This window comes from Leucoraja erinacea, chromosome 34 (assembly GCF_028641065.1).
Source record: "Leucoraja erinacea ecotype New England chromosome 34, Leri_hhj_1, whole genome shotgun sequence".
Lineage (NCBI taxonomy): Eukaryota > Metazoa > Chordata > Chondrichthyes > Rajiformes > Rajidae > Leucoraja > Leucoraja erinaceus.
In genome coordinates this window covers 3,353,463-3,366,722 of record NC_073410.1, presented here as the reverse complement: position 1 = coordinate 3,366,722, position 13,260 = coordinate 3,353,463, and the positions used below count along the sequence as shown (strand labels likewise).

The 13,260-nt window shown below is 45.1% G+C and overlaps 1 protein-coding gene across 1 annotated transcript; it reads right to left on the bottom strand.

Annotated features, from left to right (window-relative positions):
* Positions 1-693: 693 nt before the first annotated feature.
* On the bottom strand, positions 694-10,354 carry LOC129712914 (ferroptosis suppressor protein 1-like). Its single transcript, XM_055661670.1, has 9 exons — positions 10,190-10,354; positions 8,448-8,629; positions 7,447-7,562; positions 6,379-6,498; positions 5,699-5,791; positions 4,389-4,497; positions 3,516-3,668; positions 1,776-1,976; positions 694-1,096 (listed from the first exon to the last, which is right to left on the bottom strand). The coding sequence occupies exons 2-9, from the start codon at positions 8,620-8,622 to the stop codon at positions 942-944; spliced, it is 1,122 nt and encodes a 373-aa protein (XP_055517645.1). The 5' UTR covers positions 8,623-8,629; positions 10,190-10,354; the 3' UTR covers positions 694-941.
* Between the last annotated feature and the right edge of the window lie 2,906 nt (positions 10,355-13,260).

Genomic DNA, 13,260 nt, shown 5'->3' with positions numbered 1-13,260 from the left:
TGTGGGTCAGTCTGAAGAAGGGTTCTGACCCAAAACATCACCCATTCCTTCTCTCCAGAGATGCTGCCTGTCCCGCTGAGTTACTCCAACATCTTCAGTGTACACCAGCATCTGCAGTTCCTTCCTACATTGTAATTGCATTTAAATTATGAGTACTGTGGCCCTCTACTGGTAAATCTGAAAATTACCCTAATTGAGATGGGCTTTAAGGCTTTGAAATGTCCTCGCAGTTTTTTTTTATATACATGCTAACTTTAGGCATATTCTATTAGAAGCTGGAATTTGTATATAACTTTGTAGTTTCTGCTGCTCTTAAGGAATACTGTCTTAAAATAGTTTCCCTTTGGCACCAGTACAATGGGAGATTGATGCCTCTATTTGCAAGACAGCCCTGAACACCCCCTGTACAATACATCCATTTAACACAATAGGATCCACTCATATATGTCCGACATTTCTGACCTATAATGCAATAAATAATTTACAGAATTGGACAAGAGCAGGAGAATGGACCCAAAGAGACTGCTCCACAAAGAGCCAACACAGACCCAATGGGCCGAATGGCCTGTGCTCCGCTGAAGCAACATTATGGCTAAAAGTAACTCACTCACATCCTACATCAAATTTTAAATGGAATATATATACTTTTTTTTAAATTCAGTAAACATCTTGCTGAATAACTAAATGGCATACAGTCTTTCAAAGATTCATTTATTGATATTTTGAAAAGTTCATTTGACACAATGTTCACAGACAACATGTTGGTTGGTTTCAAAACATATAAAGCCACTGATTTGTGATGGTTTGTGTGTTATTTTATGACACAATGTTGTAAACCTATTGCAATTACTTCTTTTACCAGTTCAAGTTGAAAGCCCTCACTGAAGACGCTGAATAAGGCTCCTCTCTGTCGAAGGGAAAGGTGGGCAGGAACTTGGGCTTCAGGAAGGTGCTGTCTGACCCATTTCTTTCCAGCTTTTCCAGACCAGCAGATCTTTGCTTTTGGCCTGCACAACCACAAATTTCCCAACGTGGTATCCATACAGCTGACCAATTCCATTATCCCGTCCCATTGACAGCAGCATCGAGAGGGAACCTGGGGCAGAAGATATACCAAAGAGGTGAAGGGTTTCCTAAGCAATGCAATCACCAACCTCTGTCTTAAGGGCCTGTCCCACTTACGCAACCTTTACAGGCGACTGCCGGTACCCATCATAGGTCAACCAATTTTTCAACATGTTGAAAATTCAGCAGCGACCAGAAAGACGCTACCACTCTTTGGAGACCGTTCATGACCATAGGAGACCACTCATGACCGTACAGGCGTGTCGCCTGTATGTATATATACGCGTATGTATATATACGCTGCTGTCTTTCTGTGCCATACCTTTAACACTAACCAGCGCGGGAGTTACAGCTAGAATGGAGAGTTAACAGTTGTTGAACTGAGGATTTTGATGTTGAACTAATGTATTAAACTGGCCAAACCCACTCCAAGCTTACAGACTCTCCAATTCTATAACAAATACTTCCATTCAATCTCATGAAGATAAGCAAAAGCAAAAATGTTGGATTCCCCCCTGTAAATTGTCCCCACAGCCTGTGCTGCCGTTTAGCATCTGTCAGGATGGCAAGGAAAGATTAGGCAAGTCCTTTATAAGGGACACGATACTCTCAATAGAGCATCTTCAGTTTACTGAACCGACATGGCATCACAACCCCAATTTTCCTGCTAAGATTCAAACGATTTGGCTAAAAATATCTGCAGGGCTTACCTGGTTTGTAGATTTTCAGAGACTTTTTACTCAGACTCCTGACAATGTTCTCCACAGCCACAGCGGCGTGTAGTCCCGCATGATAAGCCATTTTAGGCTCTTTGATATCTGCACAGTCACCTATTGCATAAACATTTTCCATCCCACTGATCTGCAAGTGCTCATTGACCAGCAGAGCACCATTCTCTGCAAGCTGATTGTCTGTGGGAAGAAAGGTAATCAAAACACAGATTCCAGTCACTAAGCTCATTTATTTTGGGGACAAGAGTCCAGGTCAAACATTCATTCGATGCAATGGCGGGCAAAACAAATCTATAGCTACAGTGCCAGGATCAAAACCCAAAATGGAAAGAAAGCGAAGGGAAGGTTGTTTCTGACACATGAGCATCATTCAGCAAAGTGATAGGAGCAGAATTAAGCCATTCAGCCCATCAAGTCTACTCCGTCATTCAATCATGGCTGGTCTATCTTTCCCTCCTAACCCCATTCTCCTGCCTTTCCCCATCGCACCCCCCTCCCTCCGATACCGGTGGAGGAGAGAATCCTTGATTCAAACTCACTGCATGTGGCTGTATTTAGACAATAGGAGTAGGCCATTTGGCCCTTCGAGCCACCACCGCCATTCAATGTGGTCATGGCTGATCATCCCCAATCAGTACCCCGTTCCTGCCTTCTCCCCATATCCCCTGACTCTGCTATTTTTAAGAGCCCTATCTAGCTCTCTCTTGAAAGCATCCAGAGAACCTGCCTCCACCGCCCTCCGAGAATTGGAGGATTGTGTTCAGTTTTGGCTGCCCTGCTATAGGAAAGATGCCATTAAGCTGGAAAGAGTGTGGGGAAGATTTACGAGGGTGTTTCCAGGGCTCGGGAGCTTGAGCTACAGGGAGGGGTTGTGCAGGCTGTGTTGGGGTTGGCGAGAAGGGTCAAGGTAGGCAATCGATGGAAGCAGGTGAAGAGGGATGAGCAAGTGGAGCCAGGTTGGAAAGAGCTTACGTCTTCTGCAGCCTGTGATTGTTTCATATTCATGGACTTCAGGTGACACTTCACATTTCTCAGAGTTTACCCACTTATCAAACAAGCAAATAATTTATTTTAATTTTTGCCCAACTTGTTCATATGTTCATTGGATTATATATACAAAATTAACATAAAAGGGCAGACAAATGAACAATTCTTGATGTTCACAAATTGCCTGCGATCTTTGAAAATACAGTTGGATGGATTTATCAATTGGAAGAGTTTAGCTGTGGGCCAAATGCAGGCAAACGGGACCCGCTCAGTATGGCAACATGGTCAGCATGGACAAGGTGGGCCGAAGGGCCTGTTTTCATGCTGCACAGTTCTGCGACTCTAGCCAGAATGAATGGAAACATTTAGTACAAGGATTGGATTCTACTTTTGCACAGTTTTTGCCAAGGATTAAAGAGCACCAACAGGGCTGCATGGTGGCACAGAGGCAGAGATCAGGGTTCGATCCTGACCACAGGTGCTGTCTGCATGGAATTTGTACGTTCTCCCCATGACCTGTGTGAGTTTTATACTGCATCTCGTATCCCCCCCACACTCCAAAAACGTACAGGTTTGTAGGTTAATTGGCTTCGGTAAAAATTGTAAATAGTCTCCTGTGTGTGTAGGATACTGTTAGTGTGCGGGGATCACTGGTCAGCATGGACTCGATGGGCTGAAGGGCCTGTTTCCGCATTGAATCTCTAAACTAAACAAGGAGAGAATTAAACTTACGGAACGCCCTGGAGTATGCGGAAGAGTTTACTTTTATCCCAGTACAACAGATGACCAAGTCTGCAGTGATTTCCAGACCTTTGTCCGTTAGTATTCTCATGTCAGGCTGCGTTTCATTCAGGATGAGGTCGCGCAGATTAGTGACTTTCTGCCCTATTGGGGAAAAAACACGAATATTCACTTGCTTCTTGATGCAAAGACGCAGTCAAATACACACTATCGCGATAGGTCCTGCTGCCTGTGTGGAGTTTGCATGTACTCCCCATGCTTCGGTTTACTGCCACATCCCAAGGACATGCTGGTTGGTAGTTTAGTTGGTCACTGTATAATGCCCCTTGTACGAGGGTGAATGCTACAATCGGGGGGGGGGGGGGGGGGGAAATAGAAAGTGGGTTTAATGCAGGATTAGTGTAAATAGGTGGTCTATGGTTAGTACGGACTCAATGGATGAAGGGCCTGTTTCTGTGCTGTTTTACTATGACTATAACTCAATCACAAGGATGTTGCCAGAATTTTATACACTTATACAAGGGAACATGTCAGGGGTGGTGGCAGAGGGTGGAAAGATTCTGCCCCTCCCACAACCAAGTATAAGTGGTAACTAATAACATAAAAAAGAGGCGCTACTGGAATCAGATTCCCAGTTCTGGACTGACTCCACAATGGAGGAGCTGCTGCCTTGCAGGTTGTTGCAGGTTCAATCCCGACCATGGGTGCTACCGGTGTGGAGTTTTCACGTTCACGCGAGTCCCCCCCCCACCAAGTAAAGTCAATCGCTATTTTCAAATAAGCTGATATAATAAGGGTTTGCCATCACCCCCCCCCCCACCCTCCCCCCCCCGCATAATGTGGCCAAGCCGTTAGCCAATGTACCTAACTGAAGCTGAACTCCTTTCCCCAGTAGAATCTCTTTCAACCCTTGCCTTACACTGGGCAAGAGCTGATCATCAGCCAGAGGAATCTTGGAATGAACCAAGGTCACCTGAAAATAAATTAAGAAGAAAAAAAAAAAGTTCTGATTGTGAAAGAACAGAAAACATGAGAAAAATAGGAGCAGGAGCAGACCACCTCCTGGTCTTGCACGCCTGTCCCACCTCTCAATATGATCATGGCTGGTCAAAGCTGGCCCCAACTCCTCTACACCCGTTCCCCACAATTCCTCAATCCTTCAAAGATTGTATTTGAGCCTCTGACGTTGGGAAGCAGCTGCATTACCAGATGTGCCACTGTGCTGCCCACCTGTGCCACTCCACCCCTCCCGACTAATGTCAACATTGACCAAAACATAGAAACAGAAAATAGGTGCAGGAGTAGGCCATTCGGCCCTTCGAGCCTGCACCGCCATTCAATATGATCATGGCTGATCATCCAACTCAGTATCCTGTACCTGCCTTCTCTCCATACCCCCTGATCCCTTTAGCCACAAGGGCCACTTCTAACTCCCTCTTAAATATAGCCAATGAACTGGCCTCAACTACATTCTGTGGCAGAGAATTCCAGAGAACAGCTTCTTTCCGGCGGCTGTCACTCTACTCAACAACGTACCTCGGTGACTGCCAATCACCACCCCCCCCCCCCGGACACTTATTATTATTTATTCAAATCGTTTGCTATGTCGCTCTTCAAGGGAGATGCTAAATGCATTTCGTTGTCTCTGTACTGTACACTGACAATGACAATTAAAATTGAATCTGAATCTGAATCTGAATCTGAGATTCACCACTCTCTGTGTAAAAAATGTTTTTCTCATCTCAGTCCTAAAAGATTTCCCCTTTATCCTTAAAACTCTGGCCCTTCTGAAGAAGGCTGCCAACTCGCTACTCTGCTCCGCTAGAAGGCTACTCTGAAGAAGGCTGCCAACCCGAAACTTCACCTATCCAAATTCTTCACCTATCTGGAGATGCTGTCTGACCCACTGAGTTACTCCAGTACTCTGTGTCCTTTTGAGTAAACAAGCATCTGCAGTTCCTCGTATCTACATCTAAACCATGCTACTAAATCATCACCCACATCTCTATTCGAGATTTCACCCCCATAATACAATCCGTCTGAAGAATGGTCCCAACACCGAAATATCACCCATCTATGTTCTCCAGAGATGCTGCCAAACCCACTGAGTTACTCCAGCACTATGGAGTTTGTCCATTGTAAACCAGCATCTGCAGTTCCATGTGTCTACTCACCTCTTTGGCAGGATAATCGGTTATGACTTCTGCTGCCATTTCTACTCCTGCCGATCCACCACCAACCACGACGATTCTTGGAGCCGCCCGTATCTGCAGAGAGGAAGGATGGCGCAAAGCTGAAAAGAGCGCAGCGATGATTTACGAGGAAGTTGCCAGGACCAGAGGGGCTGAGCAACAGGGAAAAGTTAGGCAGTTTGGGACTTTATTCCTTGGAAGCTGAGGGGTGATCTTATAGAGATGTATAACATCTTGAGAATAGATGGGGTGAATGTAGGAGAATCAAAAACAAGAGGACATATATTTTAATATAATTTATATAGATTTAATATAAAGCTGAGGGGCACCTTTTTCATGCAGAGGATGGTGGGTGTATGGAACAAGCTGCCAGAGGAGATAGTTATAGCAGACACTATCACAACATGTTAAAGGCATTTGGACAGGTACATGGATAGCAAAGATATAGAGGGTACAGGCTAAACATGGGCAAATGAGACTAGCTCAGATGGGGCATCATTGTCGGCATGGACAGGTTGGGCTGAAGGGCCTGTTTCCATGATCTATGATTCTATAACATACACAAAGTTTCTTTAAAAGATGTTACAGGTTAGAGCAGCAAAATTAAAGGTAATGATTTTCGCTGAAACAAATGCTCTTCCAAAACAGCCACGTGGCATCACCTTTTCTACGAGATCTTCGTACATCTGGATGGCAGTCTCCATTGTGACTGGTTCATCAAATTTCCCAGGGAATGGGCCAGAGCTACCAGTTCCCAGGATGAGGTGTGAAAAATGTACGACCTATAATACAGAAGAGACAATTAGCCTCATGGCCTCCCATGTGGTTTCCATGCTGTATCGTTCAATCAAAAATACAACTCGTGCATTGCAACAGTTTTTTGGAAATAATTCACGTTAATTAGACACTGTTAATTCTTCTGCATTGAGAGAGTTGCGTTTTTGATCGAAAGATATAGCCTGAAGCCACGCCCATTGAGTCACACTGATCACCAACATTCATAAATGCTCTATAATCACAAAATGCTGGAGTAACTCAGCAGGACAGGCAGCATCTCTGGATAGAAGGAATAGGCGACGTTTTGGGCCGAGACCTTTCTTCAGACTCAGAATGTCACCCATTCCTTCTATCCAGAGATGCTGCCTGTTCCGCTGAGTTACTCCAGCATTTTGCGTCGATCTTCGGTGTAAAGACAGCAGCCCAGGTTAGGATAAATCCTGGGTTGCTGGCACTGTGAGGCAGCAGCTCTACCCGCTGCATCACTGCGCAACCTAAGGAGTCACAAGTTATACAAAATGTGTTTGAAAAAAAACAAATGCATCGATAAGGAAAGAGGATCCGAGTGTTTGATTCATAATAACAAAGTTAATTTTCTCCACAAGATTTTCAAAAATAAATGGTCTTTTCAGTGGCAATAAGTTTACTTTTCTTACTGCAACTAAATTTACAAAAGACTGTTTCATGGCCTCCAGCATTAATGTGGCAGCTGTGTCTTTAAGAGACCATGGTGACTGATTACTGCGAGGAGGTCACATGAAAAAAAGTTTTTGTTCCCTTATACTGTTTATATCCAAGACAGCTTTTTTTCCTGTCTGTCAATTTCCAAAGTAACTTTTAAGTTATTATCTAATTCCCAACCGAATTTGTGCTCTGCAAGGTAATGTTCCCTAATTTATCATTAACAAAACTATCTCAAACACATTTACCCCAAATTAACTTACTGCACCTACCTCTCCACTCTCCAAAACGACTGCTTGTTCTTCCAACTCAATATCAATGACACGGCCTTGCTTGAAGTTCTCTCCAAACGTCTCTTTGAACGGAATGAATGTTTTCTTTGCAAATCCTGACAAAAGTTAAAATATAACTAAAGGGAATATTTTGAAAAAGTGGACGTTTTCACGTTTCCTACGGAGGGAACATTTGCAGCATATTACAAGAAGCCGTACTACATAGTGTAGGAGCATTCATGGATTAGTATTGTCACATGCACAGAGACACAATCAAGAACTTTGTTTAGTTGAGAAAGTACTTCACTCGATGGACAGTGAATCTTTGCAATTTTCCACATCAGACTGCTCTGGATGCTCCCTCTGTGGTTAAACTCACAGCTGTGTTCAAGAGATTTTGAATAATAACAGGATGAAGTGTCATGGAAAATGGTTTTATCTCTTATCTAATATTGCAAGCTGTCAATTCTGTTTGTCTGCCAAGGTGGAAGATTGATAAAACACAGCAGGCAGCAAAGTGGCACAGCAGTAGAGTTGCTGCCTCAAAGCGCCAGATAACTGTGTCCCGGGTTCGATCCTAACCACGGGTGCTTGTCTGTACGGAGTTAGTAAGTTCTCCCTGTGACCTGCGCAGGGTTTCTCCGTGATCTTCTGTTTCCTCCCACACTCCAAAGACATACAGATGTGTAGGTTAATTGGCTTGGTATAGGTGAGTGTGAGTGTGTGGTAGAGTCCGTGGATATATCGTAGCTCGTTATGCCAGCCTTAGGTACTCGGGGCATCAGGTAAGTTGGGATGTTTTTTCAGCCTGATGAAAAATGTCCACAAGCAAAAAAAATATCCCCGAGTACCTACAGCTGGAACAACGAGCAGCTACGGACTCGTTACGGACATTCTGCGAGTTTGAAAACTCGGGAGAATTCGTGAATAACTCGGGAAAGTGGGACAAACCCTTAAAGAGGAAAATCCCGCAGAGATCAGGTATCTTGCCGTTAACACACCACTTTCCACTGAGGCGCGGAGGGCTCCTGGATTGTGATGGAAGGCATCCTTCACATCAATCAGCGTGAATGGAATCTTGTACGACTTCAGCTGGTTCCCTGCTGCAATCCCTCCAAATCCACCACCGACCACCACAACGTGGACCCCCTCGTCCACAGACACCGTCCCTCCCATGTCGTGTCTGGGGAAAAGAAAACATAGGGGAGGAGATGGGGGAAGAAAGGATATTTTAACAAATGTGTTCAGAAGTAGCGATATTAGTTAGACAAACTGGATGCTCTGCAAAATGACTCAGATGAGCAGGTATAATAGGTTGGGAAGTTACGTAGAGTACAGGTATGGAGGGATATGGGCCAAAGGGCCTGTTCCGCTGGGATTAGTGTAGCTGGGACATGTTGGCCAGTGTGAGCAAGTTGGGCCAAAGGGCCTGTTTCAACACTGTATCACTCTATGACACTGAGGGGACAATATTCCAATCCTGGACATCTTGTATACATCGTGGAAGATTGCAGGGTTGTAACGGTCAAGTAACTGGTCCCCAGTAGCAACACATGGCACAGACAAAAGTGGCTTACCTGCCCAACTGCCAGACAGAGTTTACAGTTAGCTGAAGTAACGTACAGGTTATAAAGTACATTTTAGAATCTCGGGAGACTGCAGATGTTGGAAGCCGAAACAAAAACAAACTGCTGGAGAAACTCAGCGGATCAGGCAGCATCAGGGGAGAGAATGGACAGGCAACCTTCTCCAGACCTTGGAGAATCTCAGCGGGTGCAGCAGCATCTATGGAGTGATGGAAATAGGTAACGTTTCGGCCCAAAACGTTACCTATTTCCTTCACTCCATAGATGCTGCTGCACCCACTGAGTTTCTCCAGCATTTTTGTGTACCTTCGATTTTCCAGCATCTGCAGTTCCTTCTTGAACACTTCTCCAGACCTTGCCTGACCCGCTCAGTTCCTCCAGCACTTTGTGCTTTGCTCAAGATCCCACCATCTGCAGTTCCTTGTGTCTCCATGGATTGGATTTTACTGCCTTGTATCAATAACAGAAAACAAATTCATATCAGAAGTGAGTAGGAAAGAACTGCAGATGCTGGTTTAAATCGAAGGTGTTAGACACAAAATGCTGGAGTAACTCAGCGGGACAGGCTCTGGAGAGAAGGAATGGGTGATGTTTCAGGACGAGACCCTTCAGACCCGAAACGTTACCCATTCCTCCTCTCCAGAGATGCTGCCTGTCCCGCTGAGTTACTCCAGCATGTTGTGTCTACCTTCAAATCAGGAGCAGAATTGGACCATTCGGCCCATCGCTTGATTGTTAATTTCAAGCAACCAGCGAGAAAGTTCAACTTTCTGGTAAGAGTGAAAGATTGTCGAACTAAAAGGTGAACTCTGCTTTCCTGTGCGAGACCCGCTGAGTATTTCCACTGGGTTTTTTTCCTGTTTACAGTGTTGTGTTCTACTAAATGCAGGCAGAACAGTAACCGCTAGGTGGGTAAAAAAACCTCCGTTGACTGTCGCTGGTAGAAACAGTTCAACAGACATTCCCGGATAGCTGGAGGCAGCGGCGTTCTGTTGGTGCTGTTTTTAAATCAGCTGGTTGGTAAACTTGTCCCAAACTCGCGTCCAAGTTCTTGTTGACGCGCGGAAGTAGACGTGCTCTATCTAATGTTAGTTTCACTTCAAACGTTACACTGGTGGAAATGTTCAGGTCAATAAAAGCGCCACATAAAAGCTCACCGTTAACTCGCAGAGGAGAGGAGGGAAGGGAATCCTTCACAGATCTGTTCACCGGCCGCTTCTGGAAGGTCCCAGCACGACAGTTGTTCAAGAGGCCTGGAATACCTCTGCTACTCTGGCCGTGGATAGACGCTGTGGATATTCACGATTCAACCCGCCCCTTGTCCATTTCCGACACCGCCAAGGTCCAATTGCAAGCGGGCGCCGCCACCGCTCCCTTTCACGCCCGGTTGCATTTGGAGAATCTTTAGAATTGCAGAGGCTGGAGGTAACCAACCATACGCAAAAAGACACAAAGTGCTGGAGTGACTCAGCAGCTCAGGTCACATCTCTGAAGAACATGGATACGTCTGAAGAAGGATCTCGACCTGCTGCCGTCTAGGCATAAGCTCAGGGGCGACCGTGCCTTTGCGGTTGCAGCTCCTAGACTGTGGAACAGCAGCATCCCTCCTCCCATCAGAACTGCCCCCTCCACTGACTCCTTTAAGTCGACACTTAAAACTCATCTTTACTCTCAAGCCTTTTGTGACGTTCCTCTGAGGGACGGCTATGTGTATGTATTTATGTATGTACTTAATCTATGAACCAATGTTGTATAACGTTAGTACCTCCACCAATGTAAAGCACTTTGGTCAACGAGAATTGTTTTTTAAATGTGCTATAGAAATAAAAGTGACTTGACTTGACTTGAAACGTCATCCATTCCTTCTCTCCAGAGATGCTGCCTGTCCCGCTGAGTTACTGCAGCATTTTGGGTCTATCTTCGATTTAACCCAGCGTCTGCAGTTCTTTCCTTCATATGAATAGGCAACTGGAAGAAACTGCAGATTAATTACACTGCAGATAGACACAAAGTGCTGGAGTAACTCAGTGGGACTGGCAGCATCTCTGGAGAGAAGTAATGGGTGGCGTTTCCGGTCGGGACCCTTCATTGTATGTTGTTGTCTCTTCTGGGACGGAGCACCAAGGCAAATTCCTTGTATGTGAATACTTGGCCAATTAAACTTATTCATTCATCAGACACAAAGTGCTGGAGTGACTTAGCAGGTCAGGCAGCATCTCTGGAGAACATGGATAGGTGATGTGTAGGAAGGAACTGCAGATGCTGGTTCACACCGAAGATAGACAGAAAAAGCTGGAGTAACTCAGCGGGTCGGGCAGCATCTTTGGAGAAAAGGAGTAGGTGACATTTCGGGTCGAGACCCTTCTTCAAACTGAGAGTCAGGGGAGAGGAAACCGAGAGATATGAAAAGATACATAGAACAAATTAATGAAAGATATGCAAAAAAACTGATCAAAGCCAGCAACATGATCAAGGAAAGGTAGAACCCACAATGGTCCATGTCTGTTGTGTGCTAGGTGACAATGAGTTTATCCAAACTGAAACTCAGCAGACGACAATGAAACTAGTACCACGACTAGGATGTGGGAGGGACTTTGGAGATAGCACAGAAGAGGTTAACCAAATTACTGGCTGTGTTAGAGGGTTATTAGCCTTGAAGATAGGTTGGACCAACTTGGATTGTTTGTCTAGAACATCAGAGTTTGAGGGAAGAATCCAGGGTAGTCTTTAACATTCCCAGGGTAGGAATGTCAAAGACTAGAGGGTAAAGGTTTAAGGTGAGAGGGGGAACTTATAAGGCGGTATTGTGAAGAAAGTGGTGGGTGCCTGGAATGTGCTGCCTGAGATGTTGATAGAAACAAACACACCAGTAAAATGTAATAGTAAATTTGACTTCTGCAAGGTATTATATCTAGCTTGTAAGTAGGAAGACATGTAGGAGTTTATTGCTCGGGCATGTTTCCACCTACAGTCAATGCTCTGGCCCGGCCCGGCCCTGAGGTTGTAGATGGGGCTATGGATGAGGTACATCTTCCAGTCCCGCCTCAAGACCCATCTCTTCACCTCTGCCTATCCTTAGCCCCACGTCCCCCTCCCTTTTCATCTGTGCTTGAATTGCCTCATATTGTGTTTTGAATTGAATTCTGTCTTTAATTTGTGTACTAGTCATGTCTCTACTATTTATTTCATTCCGCTTACATGTTTTTCCTCTACTTGCTAAATTTTTGTAAGGTGTCCTTGAGACTCTTGAAAGGCGCCCATAGATATTATTAATTCCAGGGAGGACGCCCTTATTGAAGTACAGAGCCTTGCAGACGCATACACTTCCTTGGGGAGATGCAAATGGAAAAATTACCCACATGAGTGAACATGCTTTCTGATTGCCAACCTTCTTGCCTTCACTGGAATGTTGTCCCATCCATAGCTCCATCTACAATGCCAGGAGTAGGCAATGGGTTTATTGAGAGCAGATGCCGTCTGGCTGCATTCCCTCTCCAGAAAACCTTTCTTCCAGCTATCTCATTGACAAATGATAAGAGCAGAATTAGGCCATTTGGCCCATCAACTCTACTCCGTCATTCAATCATGGCTGGTCTATCTCTCCCTCCTAACCCCATTCTCCTGCCTTCTCCCCATAACCCCTGACACCCACACTAATCAAGAATCTCATTATGGCATTTCTCCATCCCTTTTATTCCCCATCCAATTATGTAATTCCAAGTTTTTCTTGCAAAGTCCAGCAGTGCCCCAAATAAGGCCATTCAGTTTTCCAATTCTCAGTCTGGAGCGGCTGGGCTTGTATACTCTGGAATTTAGATGGATGAGAGGGGATCTTTTTGAAACATACTAGATTATTAAGGGTTTGGACTCGCTAGAGGCAGGAAACATGTTCCCACTGTTGGGGGAGTCCAGAAGCAGGGGCCACAGTTTAAGAATAAGGGGTAAGGCATTTAGAACGGAGACGAGGAAACACTTTTTCACACAGAGAGTTGCGAGTCTGTGGAACTCTCTGCCTCAGGGCGGTGGAGGCAGGTTCTCTGGGTACTTTCTAGAGAGAGTTAGAAAGGGCTCTGAAAGATAGTGGAATCAGGGGATATGGGGAGAAGGCAGGAACAGGATACTGATTGTGGATGATCAACCATGATCACATTGAATGGTGGTGCTGGCTCGAAGGGCTGAATGGCCTACTCCTGCACCTTCTTCTTGCGTATGGTGTGCAGAGCCTAAA